The sequence below is a fragment of the Ixodes scapularis genome, unplaced genomic scaffold, assembly GCF_016920785.2.
Source record: "Ixodes scapularis isolate PalLabHiFi unplaced genomic scaffold, ASM1692078v2 PGA_scaffold13__105_contigs__length_92229423, whole genome shotgun sequence".
Classification (NCBI taxonomy): Eukaryota; Metazoa; Arthropoda; class Arachnida; order Ixodida; family Ixodidae; genus Ixodes; species Ixodes scapularis.
The window spans coordinates 79675341-79699844 of NW_024609839.1; the positions used below are offsets into that span (position 1 = coordinate 79675341).

General features: G+C 46.9%; 1 protein-coding gene across 1 annotated transcript in view; it reads left to right on the forward strand.

Annotated features, from left to right (window-relative positions):
* The first annotated feature begins 335 nt into the window (after nucleotides 1-335).
* Nucleotides 336-24504, forward strand: part of LOC8030552 (protein nervous wreck) — a 147657-nt gene continuing 123488 nt past the window's right edge. The window contains exons 1-2 of the mRNA XM_042289742.1: nucleotides 336-539; nucleotides 800-897. Coding sequence (XP_042145676.1) covers nucleotides 519-539; nucleotides 800-897 — 119 coding nt within the window. The 5' untranslated portion in view covers nucleotides 336-518. The remainder of the gene's footprint in view (nucleotides 540-799; nucleotides 898-24504) is intronic.

A 24504-nucleotide genomic window follows, 5' to 3' on the forward strand; every position in this document is an offset into this window, starting at 1 on the left:
ATCTTAATAAGAGACAAATTACATCGTTTTTTTGCCTGTTTGAAAGAAAGGATAGCGAGAAATCTTTCAACTCTGTTTTCAATAGCATTTTCTATTTCCTACCTGCCCTCGACCGCCCTTTTTCTTCCCGCCATATTCGTACAAAGCCCATTTTCCCGCCAAACGACGTTCGCTTTTGCGTGCCACCGCCAGGTGGCACCAGACGCCTGGAACACGGGCGCCTACTGGCGGGCGGCCGCGAAGCGCCGGCGAAGCGCGCGCTGCGCAGTGGCCCGCCAATCAGGGCACGTTTCGTTCGGCCCCGATTTTGTTTGTGCGTGTGATCGAAAAAAAGGGGAGACAGTCGTGGAAATGGCGCCCAACGCGGGGATTCAGTCGGCGTAGCGCTAATTTTGTGGTTCACTCCCTTGTTCCGAATGCGTGCCCGGGAATTATTTGCGGCGATATTAGCTTCTCGATAAGGTGGTAACGTCGCGAGAACCTTCGAGCCCTCGTACCACTGCTCAGGATACTTCAGGATGCAACCTCCTCCCCGAAAGGTGGACAGCCCTTCGTGACCCCGTCGTCTTTCTGCGCTAGTTCTTTCTGACGTCTCTACATAAAAACAAAATTATTCCCAGCAATTATCCCCCAGAATATTAAGTCGACTCTCCAAACGTTCCTTTTCTATCCACAAAGTTCGTGGTTATATTTTGTTTTCAAACTTCATCCGAACCTTTGGATTATCTCAGATCATCGGGTGCAGGGATTACGGGTCTCCAATGGATTAGCGAACTTTGTTTTGCTTTTTATTTTTCAGGTGAAGGCGTACACCCAGCTGAGGAACATCCACAACGAACAGATCACCAAGTTACAGACGAAGCATCAGCAGGATGTGGAATTACTCGAGGACCTACGGTGAGTTGTCTGTCCCCTGGCGACATCGGGACACTCTAGGGTGTCCAACAAAAAAGGAAAAAAAAAGGAAAACTGATCAACATGTTGTCTGGATTATATAGGGTTGGATGTCCATTCTTGTCCCTTCGTGTTCGAGGATGATGCGATGATGTCGAGGCCTGTGATTGTGTGTGTGTGCGTGTGTTGAACGAGGCGTGTTTCGCGGCGAGGTACGAGAGAACGCAGGTCCTCGTCGGGCTAGATGCCTTCAGAAGTCCAGGATTGTAGTAATCGAATTCATCGAACCGTTATGGATCCTTCATTGGAGAGTTGACTTTTATTGATCTTGAGAATGGAACGACTCCGCCAACCCGTTTAACTGTTTGCTCTATTTTACTTATTCCCTTTTCCTCACTGTAAGTATTGGAGAGGCTTCGGTTTTACATAGATTAGTTGACTGTGGTCTAGATTTCCGATGGAATCTTGAAATGAAACGGGGATATGTTCTAATAACATTTTTTTTTACCATTTCTGTTTTGTTTTTTGTTGCCTGACGAATGCGTTTCATGACGTTTATGAACGAGAGCACAGCTGGAGTCGCGTTAGAACACACCTGTGCTTGTAGTCGACGGATGATCCAAGTGCGTAGTCCGCACTCTAGGCACATAATAATTTTATGAAGATATATGAATTTTTGTGGAGATTCGCGAGCCACGAGGATGCAGCGTTGCTTGCACTGAACTCTCCCCAAAACCAAGTTTTTGTTGTTGTTCAGTTTTTTCATAAGTCAATTGAATTTAGGCGGATATATTTAACCGAGCAAATAAAGAAAACTAAGAAAATTCTTGAAAAAAAAGAAAAAAAAAAGAGCTAGAGGTACATTTTAGCGTATTTTTTTGTCCTGTGAATTCGAAAATCACGGGCGTTTAACCCTAACTTATCAAAATACATAAGAAAAACTAAAAAAAAAAAAAAAAAGAACCGCTGGCTTTGACGTAATACCCAAAGGTTTTAACTGCCTTGCGCCTAACGTTTTTGAGGGAACGCGTGCAGTGTAATTAGGGACTTTTAGCAAACCGTTACCGTGTTCCGCGTGACGCACTACCGGAGCCTTTGAAGCCTGGTTTTTAACGCACGCCCGGGTGATACCGTAATCCCGTGGCGCGCGCTCAAGGGGTATTCACACGAGGGAAAATCTCCTCGGCACGCGCGCATCACGAGATAAAAACGCGAGGCTTTTGCACATCGCAAAGCCTGACGTTTTCATCGTGAGATGCGCGTGCGTGATGCGCGCGTGTGATTACCCCTTGAAAAACATGCTTTAAAGGTTTCGGTAGTGCGATACGCGGAACACGCTAACGGTTTGCTTGAAATCCCTATTGACTGCTCGGGTAAGGCTTTGCGGAAAGCGCGGAAATGTTGAGATCTCTGTATAATGCGTCACGGTTCTCTCCTCGCACCGAACGCCACGGGAAGGTAAAAAAAATGGGCTTGCTCTTTATGTTTATACAGCCTTGATGGAGATCCGCCTCAACGGGTAATCGGTCTCTTAGCTGTAGATGAGAAATTTAGCCAGTGCGGTACAACCGCTAACCTGGGATTTTTAACGTGCATCACGCAGTAGTGATCACACGAACGCGTGCCGGTACGAAACTCATCCAGATCGAAACGGGCGGGGGCGGCGGGGATCGAACCCAGGAGGTTCCCAGCGCAAGCTTTCGCTCCACGCTCCGAGCTGAGAAGCGTTAGCCCACTCGGCCACTTCCTCCCCTTACGGGAAGGTGGCACCAAGAGTTTGCTTAAATACAGGAAAAAAAAAAAAGGGGGGGGGGGGGGGTGAAAAGGGGGTGGAAAAGAGGAGCACTATGCCGTCAAGGGTGCGTCGTCGCTGTCGGGAACGTCGGGGGAGATAGCTCCGAACTAAGAAATTTTATCTGGGGCTTCAGCACTATTTTGAAAGTGCTGTTGTGGCTACCTGGTGCATCCATCTGAATAGACCGATCTCACTAAGCGTTCGGCGCATGCGTGACGCCGCCATAACTTTAGTTCACAGGAGGCAAACGGCAGAGCACGAGAGGGCTCGTGCTCCACACGCGCAGAGCTCCAGCGAGGTTGTCACACGTGCAGAAAGACTAAAGCTCCCTCGATGCATTGCGGCAGCGGTGGCGCAGTCAAACTGGCCGATGAGATCGGTCTATTTAGTTTGGATATTCGTAATCGTTCAGGTCAAAGGAAGACGACTTAAGTGTTTTTTCTCAAATACAGAACCGCGTCAGTTCACGTTTCATATCATCATGACATTCTTTAACGGATGCGTAGCTTTATTTTAAACAAAAGGAACTGCCACAGCGTACTTATGATTCGCAATCCAAACTGGGGAGAAAAATATGCATCTTTTTTTCTTTGTCGTATTGCAGTGAATCTGTACGTAGAATGGCGTCTTCCGTTTCGTTATCAGCGCATTCGGTTTGTTTTTATCTCAATTTCGGCTGCACAAACCGGCATTTCCTGGCTCAGATCGATTCGAGGCTTACCGACTGGTATCATCTGTAAGAGCATTTCGGTCGCAGGTTTAAAACCAATCCGCACCTCATGGAGACACGGTTAAAAGTTTGACATACGGTGCGTGTAACAGCTTCAAAAAACGAGGACGATGAAAGGAACAGACAAGACTGGACAACAGCTGTACTCGCAACTGAAATGTTTTATTTAGAAAGTAAAAGATAACACATACTTCAGTGCCAGATAACACAGTGTGTAATCAAACAATGCGCCCTTCACAAGGCACGTATCATTAAAACAGGTTCACTCGACGCAACCCACGCCAGTCATGGTCTGGCGCAAAAAGAACAGCTCCTTATCACATAAGGCCCAACCGACGGTTCGCTCACACATCTTTCTCCGAGGCACGAAGTATAAAAAGCCTTAATAATTTCGCGAGTGGCCCTTTCTCTATGCCTCCCTTCAACCGTCACCTCGTCAAAGGCCGGCTGACACGTGCAGACTCTGAAATTATTCAGGCTTTTTACATTTTGTGCCTCGGAGAAAGATGTGTGAGTGAGCCGTTGCTTGGGCCTTATGTAATAAGGAGCTGTCCTTTTTGCGCCAGACCATGGCTGGCATGGTTGCGTCGAGTGAACCTATTTTAATGACACGTGCCTTGTGAAGGGCGTATTGTTTGATTACACACTGTGTTATCTGGTACTGACGTATGTGTTCTCTTTTCCTTTCCAAATAAAACATTTTAGTTGCGAGTACAGCTATTGTCCTGTCTCGTCTGTTCCTTTCACCTTCCTCGTTTCTTGAAGCTGTTACACCCACCATGTCAAACTTTTACCAACTCGCCCAGTTCAACACCTTATCACACGGTTAAAAACATTTACGGCTGAAACACCACTCTATACACGATTGACCGCGTTCTTCTTAACTGAGATTGCTTTGACGTATAGTTTCAACAGACATCCACGATTTCATACCCAACGGAACACGATTTTTGGTGGTCACAAATTTGTGTTCGGGTCGCAATAGTATAATTCATCAAAGTAGACGGTATCCAAGTGTGTAAATACTCTACTGACAGCGGCGAGTTCTAACGACACAAATTTGTGATCGTTTTGTGATCACTCGAGCCAATGCGGGCGCAAGTTCGTCTGATTCTTTTGGAGGGTTGGGATGAAGTCAAAACGCCGCGCTCTGATTGGTTCTGAATAAAGGATAGTGGGTAGACTTCAAGGCAGCTTGCTTTGAGGCAGGGTGTGAGATAGACAGGTGGGGAAACGAGAGCCAAATGAGCGACCGGATTGTGTCCCCCTCGGTTTTCTCTTTTTCTGTGGCGCCATCTATGTGGAGCACCACGAACTCTCACGCCGAATGGGCGTCCGGTGGCGACCAGTGAAACTGACGGAGACAATTTCTCGTGCATTTTCGATGGAGGACTGTCGTGCTCTCGGTTTATTTTGCGCACTCTCCCATAGAGTTCCGTGCAAATCCGATTCGAATTTTTTTCCTTTCGCCGCAGCGCCATCTGTCGCAAATCGAGGGTACCAGCAAGCAGACGAGTACACAATCCGGTCACGGCGCTGCGGTAGGCTTCTATGGGCCGTTTCCCCACCTGTCTATCTTACACCCTGCTTTGAGGTCTACTCACTATCCTTTCGATCAAAGCCAATCAGAGCTCAGCGTCTTCCTAACGTCACCGCAACTGCTGCGAAGAAGCAGACGACTTGCTTTCCGCATAAGAACAACAATCGGTATCGTGCTCCGATCCCAATGCGGTATTGGCGACAAGATGTGTGGGTGCCTCTTTACCAATTGGCAATGCATAACCATCAAGACAGAATACCTGTAGGTCTTACTATGAATTATAGTCAGTGACAACGGATGAAACGCGAGGTTTGGCGAGTCCCAGGCGTTCAATGACATTGCGGAATAGGCCGGTAACATCGCGGCAAAACAGATCATGAAGCATGAGGCGTAAATACAATAAGCCCTGCCTTGCTTTTATTGAGCTGCCAGGGACTGATAAAGTGATTAGAGGCAGGCAGAATTCTGGTGCCTTATAGATACGGGAGGTTGTGAGAATGTAGTGTTAGCCAAGTAAACAAAAAAAAAAAATTGCTGTTGGCTTTTTTGTGCGTGTGTTTATGTCTATACCGATTCCCCGGGACGAGCATTTGGCGGTCAGTCGCGCGTATTGATTTCAATGTACGCGGAAAGCTGCGTGTGCTGAACATCGTCGTCACCAGTTTAGATGTTGCAGTCATGTGTAGTTTGAGCGGACGCCTCTGTCTCCCCGTAAAAAAAAAAAAAAAGAAAAAAAAAAAAGAAAAAAAAACGTAGATAATATGAAAAAATAGTCAGAGTGCAGGCGAGATGGTGTAAGTTGAACATGATTGTAAACCTGAGACTGGGGCAGAAAGGGAACACAACAGAAGGTAGTAAAAGAGGAGGCAACGTCTCAAACTCAGCTGCAAAGTTTATTTCGAACACGCTTTATATACCCCATCTCCAACGCCGTCTCTACAAAAAAAAAAAAAAAAAAATGAGTTGTCAATAATAACGAGACATAATTGCACGTATTCAGCCAGTTCGTCCCCAGAATTTTTGTTTATGTAGAGGGATATCTTTATACATATGAACGGGGTTCAAATTTACGAGGCGTGATTGTACGTGTCGTGGCAAAAACGAGCCTTAATATCAGCAGAGACTATACTTAAAATGGTGAAAAAGCTTCTTGCGTAGCGTCTTTTTTTTTTTTTTTGTGAAATTTTTGGTCGTCCGGACTTCGCGCATATCCCTTTCATCACGAACAAGCTAGTGATTTGCGACAGACAGCACCCAAATATATGTCTTCCATTTTTTATTTAATTTTCATGCTGGTTCTTTGAGTTATTTTTATCTCAGTGCTGAGAAAACACACGTAATATTATAAATGCACATTTGGCAGCGAAAGTGACACACAATTGCAAGCAGTGCAGCCATAAAGTAACTTGTTGTATGGGCCTTTATAGAGCGGGAGGCTAGTCTGCCACAGTGGCTGTCTGATAGCTTCGTTGTAGATGAGAAATTGAACCGCTACAATAGGACTGCTAGCCTTGGGTCCTTAAAGTGTATCATACAGAGTGGTGACGGGGAAGCACGCTGCTCCAGATGGAAACGAGCAGGGGTGGGACTGAGAACGGAACCCAGGAACTGCAGCGCTGATTTCGCTCCACTTGCCCTGAGCTAGAATTCTTTGACACACATCCTTGCAGCCTTCAACGCGGGATGAAATTTGAGTGAGCTACGCTTAAAGGGCTCTTTATAAGTAACACCTTTCATGGACGACGCTTAAAGGGCCCTTAGAGATAATTTCAATCCTTTATAAGTAACACCTTTCAATGTTGAACAAAATATTTCGGAGGTTACTGTTTCTTTTTTATTTTTTAACTGTAAGAGGATGTCAAGTACATAATCTGGAAAACAAAATTGAAGCAATGTCTGCATCGTTAGTTTCTTCTTTGCTCACCGAGTGATTTCACAAGGATCGGTCGACCCTGAGTTGACAGAGTTGAATGATCACTGCAGAACGGTTCACCGGCAGCGGGGAGCGCTTGGCGGTGTTTTCCTTCCCATTGTTAATAGGCATCAAATTCACTAGACATCATACCTGAAAGTGGTGTCCATAGCAGAAGTCTCGAGAACTGGTACAGTTAGTACTGATTCATACAAAAAAAAACAAAAAAACAGGGACACGAGAAGGTCGTTTCGAGCATAGCGCCGCATATCCAGGACGACCTTCCACCATATATATATATATATATCTCTTTTCTTTTGCGTTTGTTGTCGACGTTAAAGTTTTATTAGGGGGATGGGGGATTCGCCAAGCCGTTTTCTATTTGGAATGACCGAAAGAGACAGAATGGACGAGGAAGAAGGCTTATAGATGTGGAAGGAGGTTTGTTTCACGGACATGCTGAACTGCTTGCCAGAAAACGGAAAAAGGGGGAAGACGTGTTTCTTCCGATGTCTCGTTGTTTTATTGTGCCGAGCATCCCAAGAGGAGGTTCCTTCCACTAGTCATTTGTCAATGTCGGCAACCGCGGTAGTATGGTGTGCCCCGAGCGGAACGGTTCTGTAAGCTTCACCGGCAGCGCACGTTGAGCAGCGTCCAACTCAGCAATTCAACCAAAGTGCATACAACCCCTATGATCGGTTTCGTTGGTGTCTGACGGAGGAAATTCCATTTCTGACGCGTAAAGTCGCAGTTCCGCTGCTCGTATAAAAGACACGGAGTTTCTCTGCAGACCTGATAACAGAACCGTCTGCGGACAACGCCTCCAGTATCTTCGAAGCTCTTTTGCCTCGTACCTATGTGTGCTTCTAACATGCCTCCAGACAGTCTTGATACAACTAACATGATGGCACCGTCATGCGAGGAAGAAGCGGCCATCATGCACCGTCTGCGAGACTGTCTTTTGCTGTTTGCATTGACAGTCTGACCGCGGCTTAAAAGCGGTTTCACACATACGTCGCGGCGCTAAGTCGACGAACAGCGTCGATTCCAACGAAACCTGGCTCTAACGCATTGCTGTATCGGCGATGCATTGCTAATGGAGCGCGAAGTCAGCTCTATTTACTCCGTTGACCGATTGCGCTGCGGAGTATGTGTGGACTAACTGAACCAGCAGCTTCGCGGGATGGGTGTACACGGCTTGCGTAAACGTCACGTCAGCCACCATTGCTCCGTACCATGTTCCTGTGCCCGTACCCCCTGCGGCATAGATTTGACACCATCGAATCTGTTCTTCTCCGCGAGTAGAAGAAGGTATATGGGCACAGGAGCGTCAGTGGCGGCTGGTATGGTGCCATATGGCGTCACATGCAAGGCATGTACACCAACAATAAATATGCGCTGTCGAGACCGCGAACTCACCACTTGACTGCACAAATTACGTTGTGTAACTATAACTAGGGCACAGCTGCATTCGGCCAGCGGTGTTGCCTATAGTGGTACGAGGGATCCATGTAGAAGTACAGCGAACATTATCTGGGCTCAAACGCGTTAGTTCACGAAGAAAAATGTGAGCCGATCCGCGCTGGATTTGACGAAGCCGTGTATGACAATTGTTTTTTTTAAACGAGAACGAGCGCATTTATTTTCGAAGACAACTGGAAGTACATCCAAACCTGCTAGATGGGATGATAATTCATTTTTGCTACGAGGTAAACTTGTGCCGCAGACCACAATGTAGGAATTCAAAGTAGGTTATTTTCCAGCTAGTGGTATGAGGTTGGACTTAATGAAGCAATACACGTATAATCACCGAGGGCGTGATTATTTTTTACGTTGACGTGTATCAGTTAGTCATTTGTGTTTCTGAATTCTTATCGGCCCTTGCCGTAATCTCGTTTTAGTCGCAGAGGTAATACGGATAAACCATAAAAATCCGTGGAGAAGGGGAACGAAGGACAAAGGACAAACGCAACTCTCCAAACTCAGCTATGTGACTGATGCGCGCTGAAAAATTCCACCTGCTTCTGGTATCGAACCAGGGACCTCTCCATATCGAGTGGAGCGCTCTACCAACTGAACCGCATTAATTACACGTAATACGAGCTGTGGGTCTTCAGCTGTCAGTATCCATAGCATGCCGCAAACATGCGAAGAATTTCGCCTGGCGTTAGAACATTCGTAACGCGCGCCAATGGACTGTGTTGCGAACGTGCCAAGTTCGTCGGTCTTTCGCCGCACACTATAAAGTCCCCTGAAATCCAGTGCTTAGAAGACTGCCAGGATGAGAAAAACAGTACATCTCTTGCCGATGACCGGCCTCCACCACGCGTACGTTGCCTTCCATCGTGCTTTGACTTCGTTCGCACGATCGAAGCTCACGAGACGCCGAAGTATTATCGAAGCTCGGCAGCTTGTGCCGGAGACGAGAAAACTGAAAGACCTCCGTGCCGGTCTAATCCTGTCAGGAACTATACTTGTGCACCTGCACCATAACGCGCGGGAAACAGCAAAATCGTTTTACATACTCTTTTGTGTTTAGCTAATTATAAATTGAGCCATCAGTCTTATGATGCCTATGTAGCTCCATGCACCCCCCCCCCCCCCCCCCCCGGCCCTCTTTAAGGAATACGGTACGTCGGCCCTAAATAGCTATACTTAGTTTCAGCTTCAGTTCAGACTCAGCTAATGGGACGATCAAGCAGCGTAAAAAGATCGAGTCACTAGGCCTCTTTTCTTTCTGATTGGTTGATCAATGATAGAACATATACGGAAGCATGAAGATTGCCATGATGGTGCGCTTTTCACGTTGTCTGATTGATGCCATCAGCTTGTAGCGACGGATACGTCTGGACTTGAGGTGAAATGAAGTAGAGGCCATCGGCTCCGCGTGGTTAAACGTGTGAACGTCGTTTTGCCACTGCAACTGCGTGGCTATCAGAGTGTGACACAACTCGTCGTTCTCATTTTTTAAGCTAATTTACAACAAAAAAAAGACATTTTTTTTTTTTAAGGTAGCGGGGCGGTATTGACACGGACACGTTTGCCATATACCGCATTCACGCAGGCAAGTCTAGTGTCACCTCCAGCCAGTGCATCTTATCTCATCGTGTGCGGTGCTATGGTAGGCTAAAATGGGAGATGTGGCCATGGCTTGCTTCTCCCAGCGGTTGAGAGCGGTCCCACAATTCATGCCTTCTTTGTCCCTCCATGGTACCATCGATAAACTGGCGGCTGCGCCTCAACCGCAAAGACCAGTAAATTCATTAAAAATTAACTTCTATTTAAAATGATTGTTACCACAGGGAAAATGGTTTGTTTGACCTGTAATAATATGCAATTTGATACTTTTTGTTGGTGTGAAACGAAAAGACACGTGATAATTGCTTCCGTAAAAATATTACTAATGTTTCTTGTTTTTTACTGCGTCCTGTTTAACATTGAAACAGTGGTATAGATTCGAAACAACGCACTCGGCTTTGTCAGGGGTGTAGTTACTTCGCAAAACTCACTCCATGGTGAGCACGCCTTTTTAACGAGTGTCGCTTAAACGTGCCGTTTTATTCCGCTCGGATGTCACTAACGGCCGTATGCAGTCTTTGAAAGTGACGCAAACATTCTCGTGGGACGAGAGTCAAAAACCAGTGAACATACTTCGTTTCAGCTTCGGTCCAGATCGCAGCCCATGCTACAAGCGCGAGCATGTGGCCCAGAACAGTGCTTGCACTGCACGAGCGCGCGTGCTCGGCAGGGATGCTGAAAGCCCGGAGCTCGCGCTTGTAGCCTTGGCTGCGTCTGGACCGAAGCTGAAACGAAGTATACTACTAAAGCTCATAAATGCTACCCAGCGCAATCAAAGCGCAGCAAGCAGACGACGCACCCCGTTGTCTGCTCGTTGCGCCTATCGGAAGATGGCGCCACAAGTAAATAGCGTCGCTAACTGGGTCGTCTGCGAACGCGCTCAACCTTGACTTTGGCAAATTTTTTTGCTCTCATTTTCCACGGGGAAAAAAACTGCGCCTTGATATTTCACGCAGTAAAAGTGGCCAGCCTAGTGCTGATTCGCTGAACGTTTGAGGTCTCTATGTGCAGGCGCTAAATTTTCAGGCTCGTTTTACAGCGGAAGGTCCGCTTGGCACACGCTATAAGCCTCCTGCTTTGCCCAGTAGTCGCTGCGAAAAAAAAAAAAAATTTGTTAGGACTTGTTTTGGGTAGTACAAACTTGAGCGTCTCAAACTGTCACACATGTAAAAGCGTGCTCGCTCTGGTGCGGAACGCGAGAACGAGGAAAATACAAGGAAACGAGACAATTCTAACGCCGTCGAAGCAAAGGTAAAGGTTAAGACGAAGAGCGTGAACCAAGAAACGCTGTATCAGGCGTTCCAAAGAAATGGGAGAAAAATAAATGTCGGGACGCCAGATGTTCTGACGTCACCACCCAGATGATGAGAGACGCCTACCCTAGCGGTGGTGGCACGATTCCGAAACTTTCGATTTTTTTGCGCCGTAGAATCTAACCGATTTCGGACGCCGAAAGATGTTTTTTCCCGTTCTTCAACAATATGCAAAAAAAAAAAAAAAAAAAAAAAAAAAAAAACCTCAGTGAATGCGTTACAAGTTGCACGAGGCCGAATCAATTGAGCTTGTACTACCCTGAATGAGGGCGCTACAAGTAGTACGAGGCCCAATCAATTGAGCTTGTACTACCCAAAATGAGGGCGCCACAGGTAGTACGAGGCCCAATCTATTGAGTTTGTACTACCCAAAACAAAGGCGCCACAAGTAGTACGAGGCCCAATCAATTGAGCTTGTACTACCCAAAATGAGGGCGCCACAAGTAGTACGAGGCCCCATCAATTGAGCTTGTACTACCCAGAATGAGAGCGCCACAAGTAGTACGAGGCCCAATCAATTGAGTTTGTACTACCAAAAAAAAAGGGCGCCACAAGTAGTACGAGGTCCAATCAATTGAGCTTGTACTACCCAAAATGAGGGTGCCACAAGTAGTACGAGGCTCAATCAATTGAGCTTGTACTACCCAGAATGAGAGCGCCACAAGTAGTACGAGGCCCAATCAATTGAGTTTGTACTACCAAAAAAAAGGGCGCCACAAGTAGTACGAGGCACAATCAATTGACCTTGTACTACCCAAAATGAGGGTGCCACAAGTTGTACGAGGCGCCATCAATTGAGCTTGTACTACCCAGATTGAGAGCGCCACAAGTAGTACGAGGCCCAATCAATTGAGTTTGTACTACCAAAAAAAAAGGGCGCCACAAGTAGTACGATGTCCAATCAATTGAGCTTGTACTACCCAAAATGAGGGTGCCACAAGTAGTACGAGGCCCCATCAATTGAGCTTGTACTACCCAGAATGAGAGCGCCACAAGTAGTACGAGGCCCAATCAATTGAGCTTGTACTACCCAAAATGAGGGTGCCACAAGTAGTACGAGGCCCCATCAATTGAGCTTGTACTACCCAGAATGAGAGCGCCACAAGTAGTACGAGGCCCAATCAATTGAGTTTGTACTACCAAAAAAAAAAGGGCGCCACAAGTAGTACGAGGTCCAATCAATTGAGCTTGTACTACCCAAAATGAGGGTGCCACAAGTAGTACGAGGCTCAATCAATTGAGCTTGTACTACCCAGAATGAGAGCGCCACAAGTAGTACGAGGCCCAATCAATTGAGTTTGTACTACCAAAAAAAAGGGCGCCACAAGTAGTACGAGGCACAATCAATTGACCTTGTACTACCCAAAATGAGGGTGCCACAAGTTGTACGAGGCGCCATCAATTGAGCTTGTACTACCCAGAATGAGAGCGCCACAAGTAGTACGAGGCCCAATCAATTGAGTTTGTACTACCAAAAAAAAAGGGCGCCACAAGTAGTACGATGTCCAATCAATTGAGCTTGTACTACCCAAAATGAGGGTGCCACAAGTAGTACGAGGCCCCATCAATTGAGCTTGTACTACCCAGAATGAGAGCGCCACAAGTAGTACGAGGCCCAATCAATTGAGTTTGTAGTACCAAAAAAAAAGGGCGCCACAAGTAGTACGAGGTCCAATCAATTGAGCTTGTACTGCCCAAAATGAGGGCGCCACAAGTAGTACTAGGCCCAATCAACTGAGCTTGCGCTACCCAAAATGAGCTTCAAAGTTTCAGCGAAGGAGGCCTATACTCTCGATAGAACTTCGGCGTCTGGTGAACATCCAGCGTGCACGCGTATCCAAAGCACGACGGAAGGCAACAAGCGTGTGCTGGAGCCTAGACGCCGCGGGAATCCGCAAACATTTATACGCCTTACCCTTCTCATCCTGCCAGTGACTGTAAGGGTCGTAAATTTTACAAATTCCTCCCGAACCATTTACATATTCAGAGACTTCGCGACATAGGAAGCGGTATAGCGGACAACGAAGCTGTTCATTATAAAATTAAATTTCGCAGTAATTTATATTCCGCCTCCGTGCATGTATGTAAAGGACCACGCGAATGAATGATGACGGAATAATAAATTACACCCAAGAAAAAGGAAATTGGCGCTTGCGGCGAGCTGCTATAATCTATTTCACTTCGAGTACGACGGCAGCCGGCTCTGCGACCCGAAGCAGCCAATCAAGAAGCCCGCCAAACATGCCTCGTTACTGCTCTGGTCGCCTTTGTACGTTCGCTTTATCATCGACTACACCAATCACGCATAGTAAACGCGCCGCGATACTGAGCTTTAGTTTTTTTTTATGCGTGATTGGTTTAGCCATGATCAGCGCACGCATAAAAACATCGAGCGCCTTGACGATGTATTTTTAGAACTCTTTGATTGGCTAATTGGATCGTATATGCATAGCGTCGTCTGAGTGTGAAACGGAGTACGGCAGCCGCGCGCATTTTAAGCGGGAGTCGAGATAAGGTGAGTGCGTGTAAAACATTCAAGATGGAGATCACATTAGTCCCGCCATCTTTATTTTTTCTTTTTCGCGCGCCAGCGGACAATGATTCCAATCGCGAGCGAGAGATTCGTTCCGCGTTGCCGCGGTCGCTATAATGCGAGACGCCGTTGGTCGCAGTCGACCATCGAAGCATCAAAGCCATTAATCGCAGACGGCAACGCGTCGCGCCCGACGTCGCCGACGACCGCGCGCCCCACGACATTTTGAATGCAAATCGGCGCCCCTAAAATGTCGACCTCCGCGCAGACACAAAGTCGGCCGTATGGGACGCAGTCGTCAGTTGGAGCGCAACCGAGGTTGCCTAGATACGGTCGTTAATCGCTTAAAAGGCAGTAGTCGCACCACTCATATATACATCGTACGAAACACACGGAGTTCTCTGCAAACGCTATGACAGGTATTACCCTCAAACATATGCCTCAAGCATGTTAGACGAACGCTCGCTTCATTTGTATGTAAGCTTCCAACGCGAATGCATACATTTTTTTATACGACCCACTTGACAGTACGGTCGTACAAGAAAGAAACGCGTCTTAGAAACTTTCTACAGACTGTTTTTTTTTTTATGATGTATTATACGATAAGAATACGGATTAAAGCGCGAAACACATGTACGACGAAACCGTCCGATCCGACGTCCGACCGCGCAATACGACGGTCGGAGGCGAGGGTTTTCAACGCTCTCCGATGCTACGAAAACCTTCTCCCCCCAAGGTCATTCCGGCTGTCCGCACGTCGGATCGGAAGGTTTCGTCGTACATGTGTTTCCCGCTTAAAGCACTAGGGCGTGGATTACTATATATACTAACGCTGATCGTTTCGCAATTCGTTCTTAGCGCGAACTTTGCGGCAGATGCGGCGATCTTATTGGCTGCCGAGCAATACGAAACTCTCTTCGTTGATTGCATCGATTGGCAGCCCCAAGTGCTTTGTTTGAAGGAGTATACACACACCCTCCTTACAGCCCGAGTCTCATCTGTACTTGGTTTCACCTTATAACGGCGCGTTTACACTTGCGGGTTCGCGAGCCAATCCGCGCGGGCGGAAAGAGGATTTTGGGAGCCGGGTGCAGCCAAATCGTCTCGTCCCTGGCGGAAACTCTGGATCGGTCCGGGACCAATGTTCGGATTCTTCGCCAGCGACGAGTCGATTTGGGTGCACCCGCGGCTCGAAATTCCGCTTTCCGCCCGCGCGGATCCGCCCGCGAATCCGCAAGTGTAAACGCGCCAAAAGTCAAGACGTAGCCGACGCTATACGACCTGATGGTACCAATCAGACGGCGGCAAAATCGCACCATCATGGTGTGTATACACCATTACAATATTTAGAGTTTCTCAGCCTAGCGTTCGATCTTCTCAGCGCAGCAGCACGCGCATGTTTTTCGCTTCGGAAAGAGAGCCAAGCACGCGCCATACGCACGCGAATGCTGAAAATGGAACCGGCCGTTGCCCTTTTTTTAGAAAGGCCAATTCAACCGACATCGACAATCCTCGGACACGTGCAGCATGCACGCGAAGGCATCTTTGGCTGCAGGCTTGCAATCAATCGTGCTTACTTCACGAGCACGGAAAGACTATAGAAGACGGCCAGAGGTACCATCGTATAAGTGCAACGCCACGGTTCAACCCCGGGCGCTTGATTGACTATATCGGTTGAACTCTGTGACGTCACGGCTGATTTTGTCGTGCTTCCGATTGGTTAACCACGCTGAAGGGCGTGCTGACTTAGGAGCATTCGGGGGGTGTGATTGGTTCGGATAGGGCTGCAGCTTCCGCTTCGGTCCATCTTACGAGGTGAAAAGTGGGGTGCGCGAACCCGGGCCCCGGCCTCGACTGAATCGATACGCAGGCACAGAGCCCAGCCGTTCAAAGAGAGAGAGAGAGAGAGAGAGACAGGGGGGGGGGGGATAAGTAGAAATGAAGAGATGAAGAGAGAGAGAGAGAGACGGAGTGGGGGAGTAGAGAAGAAACGGTCGAGTTCACTGTCCATGGAAGGGGTGGTACACAAGGGGCTGTCGCTTCTGGCCTGTAGCGAAAGTCTTCTTCACCCTTCACGCTATAGGATGGTGGAACATATGACTTTGTGCAGCTTTCTTGGGCTGTTGTTACGTTTCTCGAGGTATCATCTTCTTTAACTTTGACTCGTCGCCGGACAAACAAAGTTAAAAAAAAAAAAAAGAAGAAACGCGCGGACGCCACGTTCCTTTGTTTTCGTCTTTGCTGCTGTCTTTGTTGCTTTCTGTTGTTGTAATTGTTGTTGTCGTCGTTTCTAACTTCGTTGTTGTCTTTTTTTTTTCTGTTTTTGTTTTGGTCATTGTTGCTGTCCTTATTGTCTTCATTGCGGTTCTTGTTGTTGTCTTTGTTGCTGCCTTTATTGTTGTCTTTCTTGTGGTCTTTGTTGCTGCTGTCTACGCACGGAGTTGTCCGGGTTTTGCGAGCGAAATCGATGACTGACTTGAGGAACGTGTCGCGGCGGCGTCTGGCTTTCCTTTATGGAGATGAAGACCTCTTTGTTCTGCGCCCGGCTCTTGAGACTAAAGTGGAACCGCGGACATGCATGGAATACTTTATTGCCTGTCTCGAAAACAACGCCGCTGACGTGATTGGGTTGTGGAGCGTGTGGATTTGTCGTGTGTCTACTTTTTTATATATACGCCTTTGCATTATGAACCAGAGGGGTCTCGTCAGCGCGTGTATGACTATGATACAGAAGAGAGTGCCTTCTTCGGATGATGTATTTTGGTGGTTCGAGGCTTGACAGACATGCTTTGTTTCATTTTCTTTTCGAACTTCGAAGCGAGTGAAACTTTAACTTCGTTTATTAGCTTTTATACAGGCGAGAAGGACTCCGGGTCACGTTTTCTGTATTGAGGTGGAAAGAACTGGACGCTGGTCTGCCTTTTACAACAGCGGCTGGTGTTTCAGCTCTATGTATACGCAATCTGACCAGCGTAATACGGTAGCTAACCAGGGATCTTGAGCGTTCATCACACTTAGGCCCAAGTCCCACTAGGGCGACAAACAGAAACAGCCGACACCGACAAGCTTAAAGACGTGTGGCATTCACGCGAGGACCTCTAGCAGGCTTGCAGTCCCTCGGTAATCAAGGGGTATTCACACGGGGGAGAAATCCCTCCTTTTGATCCCCGGAACGCGCACCACGTGCTAACAACGTCACACTTTTGGGCGGAGCCGCACTGACGTAGACATCCCAGGGGAATGGGAGTAGTTTTTGCTCGGACTTCGCAAACGCTCTCCGGCTTGGTGTGGGATCTCTTTGCCATTGGCGGTATTTTCAATGGCGTGTCTGGCGACTTTGCAGCATTTGCTCAACGAGATGCCGGTGGTGGCGTCGGGACCGCCTAACCTGCTGTGGCTTGCGCTGTTGCGCATGTCGTCCAAGGAATCCTAAGGAGTCTTCGATATTCATCCAGGCCGTCCTGAAGCCACTCCTCATACAACTGGTTTTTGATTTTACGTCTTTTGTGTTGCATCCACCCATTCAGGAAGAGTCTTTAGTTTAGCAGGAAGCAGTTCGTCATCTTCTGTACCTAACAGCGCTACTGCCATAATCGCATATCGCCATTTCATTTCCGTCTCCATTTTTATCTACTCTCGTCAGCGCGCACCGAGCCGTGTTGTCGAGAGTGCCATCGCTAAATGCGTCTGACAACACTGACATCCCTCTAGGTGGTCTTTTTAGACTTCGGCTAGGTGGCGCAAGCTACCGCCCGCTACAAGGGGTATAGCCATTAACATCCATCTATCCACTCCCGCCGTTCGTGTGAACGCTTGAGTCAGGGTGGGGAGGCCCGCATGGTTCCGCTGATCACTGAAGTTACGCATATCCCTGCCGGAAAAGCATCCCTCGTGTGAATACGATTGCAAGCCTGCCAAAGGTACCTTCGCGTGTTTGCTGCACGCGCTTGATGCTTGTCGGTGTCGGTTGTCTCTGTTTGTCGCTCTAGTGGGACTCGGTCATTAGTGATTACATGCCCACCGACACCGATAAGACGATGATGGTCCATTTCGAAACGAGAGGAGTGGGCTTTCAGCCCAGGGCACCTGGGTTTTTCAGTGCCAACGTTTTGTCAACGTGCTCCGATCTGCTGTGCACAAAGCAAATCGGCGATCGATTACTCCCAGTGCACGGTAAAGTAAGAAGAGGTACCGATGTCGGACTTGCGTTTTAAAGGGGAGAGAATTTTTTTTCTCGTTTTTGTTATATACTATTATTCACAACAAATGTGAGGCATTCATAGTCTACCAAACGTTGTTTGGGTTTTTCCTTCCCAGCACTAAAAAAAAAAAAAAAAAAAAAACGACAAAAAAAAATTGTTTTGAAAAACGCGCAGCGTTCACTCCGCCAACTTGTCGCCACAACTTCGAGTGATTATAGTGTACTTGTGTTGTATGGCACTTGTGTGCTTGCCTGAAGTGGGTCGCATTCTAATGCACTATTGTTTCAGGGCCCCCTTTACTAGGTTGAGAACTCCGCAGATGGCGTACAGCGAGGCCGACTTCCCTGTGCGCCGTTCCAGTGCATATATCGCCCAATCGAAAAACTCCGGGTAGCCTTTCAATACAACACAGTTTGAGGGCCTTTTACAGCGGAGCTGTTAAAGGCTAGTTTCCCCAGTATGGTGTCCGTCGGCCAACAAATCTCGACACAAAACTATGGACAGCTACTGCCATCTATTAGCGACGGTGGCAACCTTTCCAGCCTTTCCACTTTGGCTTGCCGACTTGCGGCCAGCCATTCCTTCATTTCCATCATGGTATAGGTTCATTGGTCTTCACCAATTTAAAAAGGCTAAAAGTTTTCTTTTACTACGTTAAGCACCGTGCAGACAACGTGGGGCTCTTTCCCGGTTTATATCAACCAATCGAAAAATGCCAAGTCAGATGTCTTTGTACGCAAGCGAGGCGCCTCGTATTCCGCACAAGCGAGCTACTGCGCAAGCTCAGAATGCGCTCCACAGCCGGGTAGACAAAGGTGGCATTGCGCAGAAGGCAACGTTACTAGAACAACTCAGTTGGGAAAGCCTGCTTTGAAAAAGTGACTTTAATACGTACTTGAGAACCGAGCTAATGGCGATCGCAACGCCACCGTTTTTCCCGCAGCGGCCACTCCGGGAACTGCACGGCTCCACATATTGGTTCAGGTCGAGTTGCGTGAGGGCCTGTGGCACCATCTCGAAGTGCTATATCAACTTTCAACTTTCATGTTTTGATTCGTCGCTAAAGGGCGGCACTGTTATCGTATTTAGTTTGGTCTCGGTGGACGCGAGCGGTCCACGTTTGAAGGGTGAGTTTCCCAACTGATTATCAGAATCATTAAGGCAGGACGACGAGAAGGCGACAAACGGATGAACGAGAAAATCCCAAGTGAAGCCGGAAGAAGAGGTGTCACGGTCGATGGGAGCGCCCCCAATGGTGTCCTTTCTGTCCAATAGCGTCTCTTGGCTTTGCTCGATATCTCTAATCGTTGGGAGCGTCTCCCTCCAAACCGGAAGACTCTCTCAGCTTCCGCTCTGGTTGCGTCATGACGCTTCCGGAAGCTGGTGCAAGCCGTGTATAGGCTCCTTGCACCGACGTCACATCGCACACTTTTGAACACCAAGTAAGAGGAGGAGAGGGAAGCTGCCTTTGTAAGAATTTTGAGTGACAGGTTAATCTTCTATAATCTTCTGGGGGGAGAATAGCGACGCCTGTACAAATCCGGGAGGTACAAAGGAGGGTCCTGATAAGAGGGGAGCTCCTTCTTCCCCTCTTCTTTGGAGGGCAACGGAAATGACGTCCTGTGCAAGGAGCCTATATGGAGCGCAAGTTCGTCTGCTTCTTGCCCAGGACTTACAGTGACGTCAAAATGCAGAACTCTGTTTAACTCTGACTGGAAGGATAGAGGCCATTGATAGTAGCAAAATGATTTGTTGGCCTAGTTGGTTAAACATTACGAAAATTAAAAAGCGCAAAAGACAAGTCTCCCTCTTGTCCTTGTCTTTTGCGCTTTTCAATTTTCGCCATTGATAGTGTGTAGTGATAGTGGAAGGATAGTGGCCTTGAAGTCTGCCCACTCTCTTTGCAATCGGAGCCAGTCAAAACTGGGCGTTCTGACGTCACCGCAAAGCCCACGCAAGAGGCAGACGAACTTGTGCTCCGCATAGTATTATAGCTTGTGTGCCCTGTACAAACATGCGGGTTTCGACAGACTTCGCCATCTTTCCTCATCGATGGTTTTGGGTGTCCTTCCGCGCCGCACGCAATCGAACGCGCGTGACGTCAACGTTGGATCAGTTGTCTTAGACAATATTGTCGCTCCAGTCGTCCTATAAGAGAACGCGTCGATGTCGTCGTATAGACCGTTTTCGTGTTACGGTTACCGTGTTGAAATAGGACGTAGCTGGGTTGGGCGATAAACAATACACAATGATCGCACAATGACTGCCCGGGTCATTTTTTTTTGTTTAATATTTCTGTAATAAAGATATGTGAAAGCCATGTTTGTAGGAGGAACGTTCAGCTATATCTGAATGCCGTAGCTAATATTTTCCCAGATATATAGAACTGAGAAGCTCGAGGTGTTGACATTGCCGAGATTTCACTAGTGTAATTTGCACAGCCGCCAATGCTACACCAAAGCATGCACGTAGTTAATTTTTTTTTTTCATTTATTTTGTGGACAATTTACGACACGCACCCCAAATATGAGAAATTACAGCGATATATTTCTGTGCAAAACAAATTCCGAAATACGTGAAAAAAACATATTTTAGAGACACTTTCACAAATTATTTACCAACAAACAACTTTACGCAAAACGTCGCAAAATACATCATAATGTGCGTCGTAAAATTCGGCTTATGAATATATAAAGCAATACTTGCTTGGCCATTATTGTAGTTTTGTTATTAATTCAGAAACTTAAGTTATTTTTCTAAAATAGCAAAATTGCACGTCAATATTAAAACAAACAAAAAAATAAAAAACATGTTTTTTAAAGCTTTCCCTAACTTTTTGCTGTAACTTGGACCAGCTTTTGATGACAAAATATTGAGTAGCGTATTACCTTCCATTAAGAAAAGCGACAACAAACCTTCGCTTGTCAAGTCCAACTTTTGACTTTTTGCCGCTGCACCCTACATCAATTTCTGACGTGAAATAAAGGAATGATTGATTGATTGATTGAAATTGAGCTAGCTTGTCTTCCTAAGAGGGGCGTTTCCGCACGACGTCGGCTCCAAGGAGATGCTGTGAACGACCCAATTTTCGCGAGGACCTATTTTTTTTTTTTTAATTTCGCGAATCGCCTACAATTTGCGAAAAATAGGTCCCGCGAACAATTCCGCTAAGATGTGAACACATTGAAATCTGTATTGAGATCCCACCGCGTCGCGAAGATCAGAACTCCCGAATTACTCCAAAACTTTAGCTTTGACCTAAATCGCCAAGTATCGAGCCCGCGACAAATAGGTCGTTTACGGATATATTCTCTAGAATCGACAGAGTGTGTACAACGGTGCTGCTCTCTTGGAGAGCGTAGAAGGTCGTAGTAACTTAAAACCATAAAACTAGAGAAAAAAAAAAAACGGACAACGCAGCACAAAATATCAAGAACAGCCGAGTTTCTTCCACCATACCAAAAACAAGAGAATATCAAGAAAACAATACATGACGTCGCGACGATTTGACCAGACGTGGCTTGACAGGCTAAATCCCTACAACACTAGACACGCTTCCGGCAACGAGCATCCCCCTCCAAGCACCCGCAAACACAGTCTCCGTCAAGAGTACGAGAACTGACCAACGTCCTGATCTCAGGGTGTTAGATTATAAAGTTTCCTGACCAGCTCGTTTGCGTGCGCTTAGTTCTCAAAAAGTCATACTGTCACAAGCTTTGTTTTATATTTCAGTTCCCTTGTGTTGCCTCCAAAGAACCCCCCTCTCCCCCCCCCCCCCCATACACACACACACACACACACACACAGACACACATCCTCAAGGTTTGTTGGCGGCCGCCACTGCTGCCGGCAGTTTCAAACAGTATGAAATTATGAATGACAGATTGCCTTAAAACTCGAGCGTGCAGAAAAAGAAGGTTAGTCACCGCGCAAACAAAGCGAGGGAAGTAGTATCTGGGGGGTCGCTATATTGGTGTTCAACATTGGGAGGTGGAAGACAAACAACATCGGCGTACCATTTCAAAGTATCGACGTGTAATGTAACGTGCAAGGAATACAGATAGAAGTTGTCACAACTGCCGGCATGCCGGCAGCAGTGGCGTCTGCCGACACTCGACCAGTACCGTCGTACACACTTTGTCGGTTGTAGAGAATATCTCTTGGGAGCCAACGTCGTGCGGCGGAGCCCCTATAATGAAGACAAGCTAGCTCAATTTGAGGGAAGGTTTGTTATCGCTGCTCTCAATCGGAGGTCATTATCTTGTAATCACAAGTTGGTTCGACTTACTTAAAGGAGATAATGAGAGTTAAAAAAAAAAAGATGGAGTTTCTTTTTTTTTTTTTTAATATTGACGTGCAATATTTCTTCTTTTAGAAAAATTACTTGCGTTTCTGGATTACTAACAAAACTACAATGATGGGTAAGCACTTTTAGATATATATTCGTAAGCTGCATTTTAAGACGCACATTTTGATATATTTTGCGGCGTTTTGCAAAAAATGTTTGTTGGTAAAAATGTGTAAAGGTGTCTCTAAAACGTGTTTTTTTACCTGTTTCGTAATTTGTTTTTATAAAAATATTTAATTGTAAGTTTTAATATTTGGTATACATGTTGTAAACTGTTTATGAAATAAATGAGAAAGAATAATTACGTGCCTGCGTTGGTGTGGCAGTGACAACCGTGCAAATTACGATAGTGAAATCTATAATGTCCACGCCTCGAGTTTATAATTTTATACCTTCGATTAACATTTAGCTACTGAGTCAACATATAGCAGAATGTTTCTACCAAGAACATGGCTTTTCCATGTATTTATTACAGAAGTACAAGAAACATGACCTTGACAGTCATTGTACGATCTGTTGTGGAAACACCCCAAAGTAAATTGTTCAATCATAACTACAATAATAAAAAAAAGCATAGCCAAGGAAAAGCTAGAACGATTGGCAGGAACCGCTTGAATTATAGCTCCTTCCAAATGGCAACTAAATTGATTTGTCATTTCGTCCCAACTCAGCATGGTCAGAACTCAACATGGCGGCCGTCACGATAAGGCGGTCGATGTTCTGAAGATTCACCGCGTGGGTGTGGGGGCATCCGGTAAGGGTGCGAGAAATGCCGTTGTCGGCACTTTTGCCTCCCTGCGCAGGGTATACGAGAAGGAAGAAGGACCTCCCAGATTAAGGCAGGCGTGGGAATTTCGGCGGCTGTCGCGTTCCCGTTCATGGAGGAGCGCGGCAGTGAATATTCAGGAATCCCTACTGTCTCATATATCCGCGGGAAGAAAACGCGAGGATGTACACGCGTATTAGATAAAAGTGTGCGTGCGTGCGTGCGTGCGTGCGTGCGTGCGTGTGTGCGTGTGCGTGTGCGTGTGCGTGTGCGTGTGCGTGTGCGTGTGCGTGTGCGTGCGTGTGTGTGTGTGTGTGTGAGAGAGGGATACGGCAATACGGGCTGGCTCGGGCGGAGTTCTGCATGGGGCGGCTCAGAACGACACGGGGAGCTCCGGTTAGCATAAAGGGGCGCTGCAACGATATTCAGTTGGAATGTTTTTCACTTTACGCGAGGTACCATAGTGCGACCCAAGTATACTGGCACGTCGAGCCATCGACCGAGAAATTTCCTTGTTGCGTTGTAATTTCAAGATTGAAAGCGAGCGTTTTCTTTCAATCTCTCCTTCGCAAACCTTGACGACAGGTCTGGAGGCCGCAGTGTTTGCATAGTCCCCTAGTTGCATTTAAATCCGGCTTATATATTGTACCGTAGCATCGAGTGAGCACTCGATTTGGGTTCGCGATTATCAATAGCTCGACGAGCATTCGGGGAGTGGCTCGTGTCCGATCGCTGCAATGACGACAATAGCCGAACCCTAACGATGTGCATGACTAAGCTTGTGTTCTGTGCTTTGCCAACCCAAGAACGTGGCTAGGATAACTAATGGCGGCGTATAATCCGCCCCAGATCGCTTGACCGCTTGTTTTGGCTGCGAGTGAAAGGCAAGAACGCGGCTCTTTTTTTTATTTTTTTAAATTTTATTTTGCGATTATTATTGCATTAGGAGATACACTGATGCGTGTTTCCTAGGTTATTAGCAACGTGCGCAACCAAAAGCGTCGCTCTAGTCCGCTTTCTACCAGAGCTATGTTTTTTTCGAGTGGCCAAACGACGGGCAGGAGAACATTGTCAGAGGGTCAACTTCGACGGTGCTGGTTTAAGAACACAACGATATCAAGCTTGCACCGTTTCTTTACTTTTGTTTTTTCGTACTCAAGCAATTAAACTTGTCGGAGTAACGGATGGTTAAGTAGCCAAGATCACAACTCATGACGTCACAGCGAGGCAAATCCTGGTCCTGACGTTACTGATGAAAATCATAAGGGGGCGCCACCGAAACATCTCGGGTTAAGGGACATAAGGGATACTATTTAAGTGAGAGAAATCTCTTCACCACCTCTTTAAGCTGTTCAAAAAAAAGAAAGGCTGAAATGTAGTTACATTTCCGATT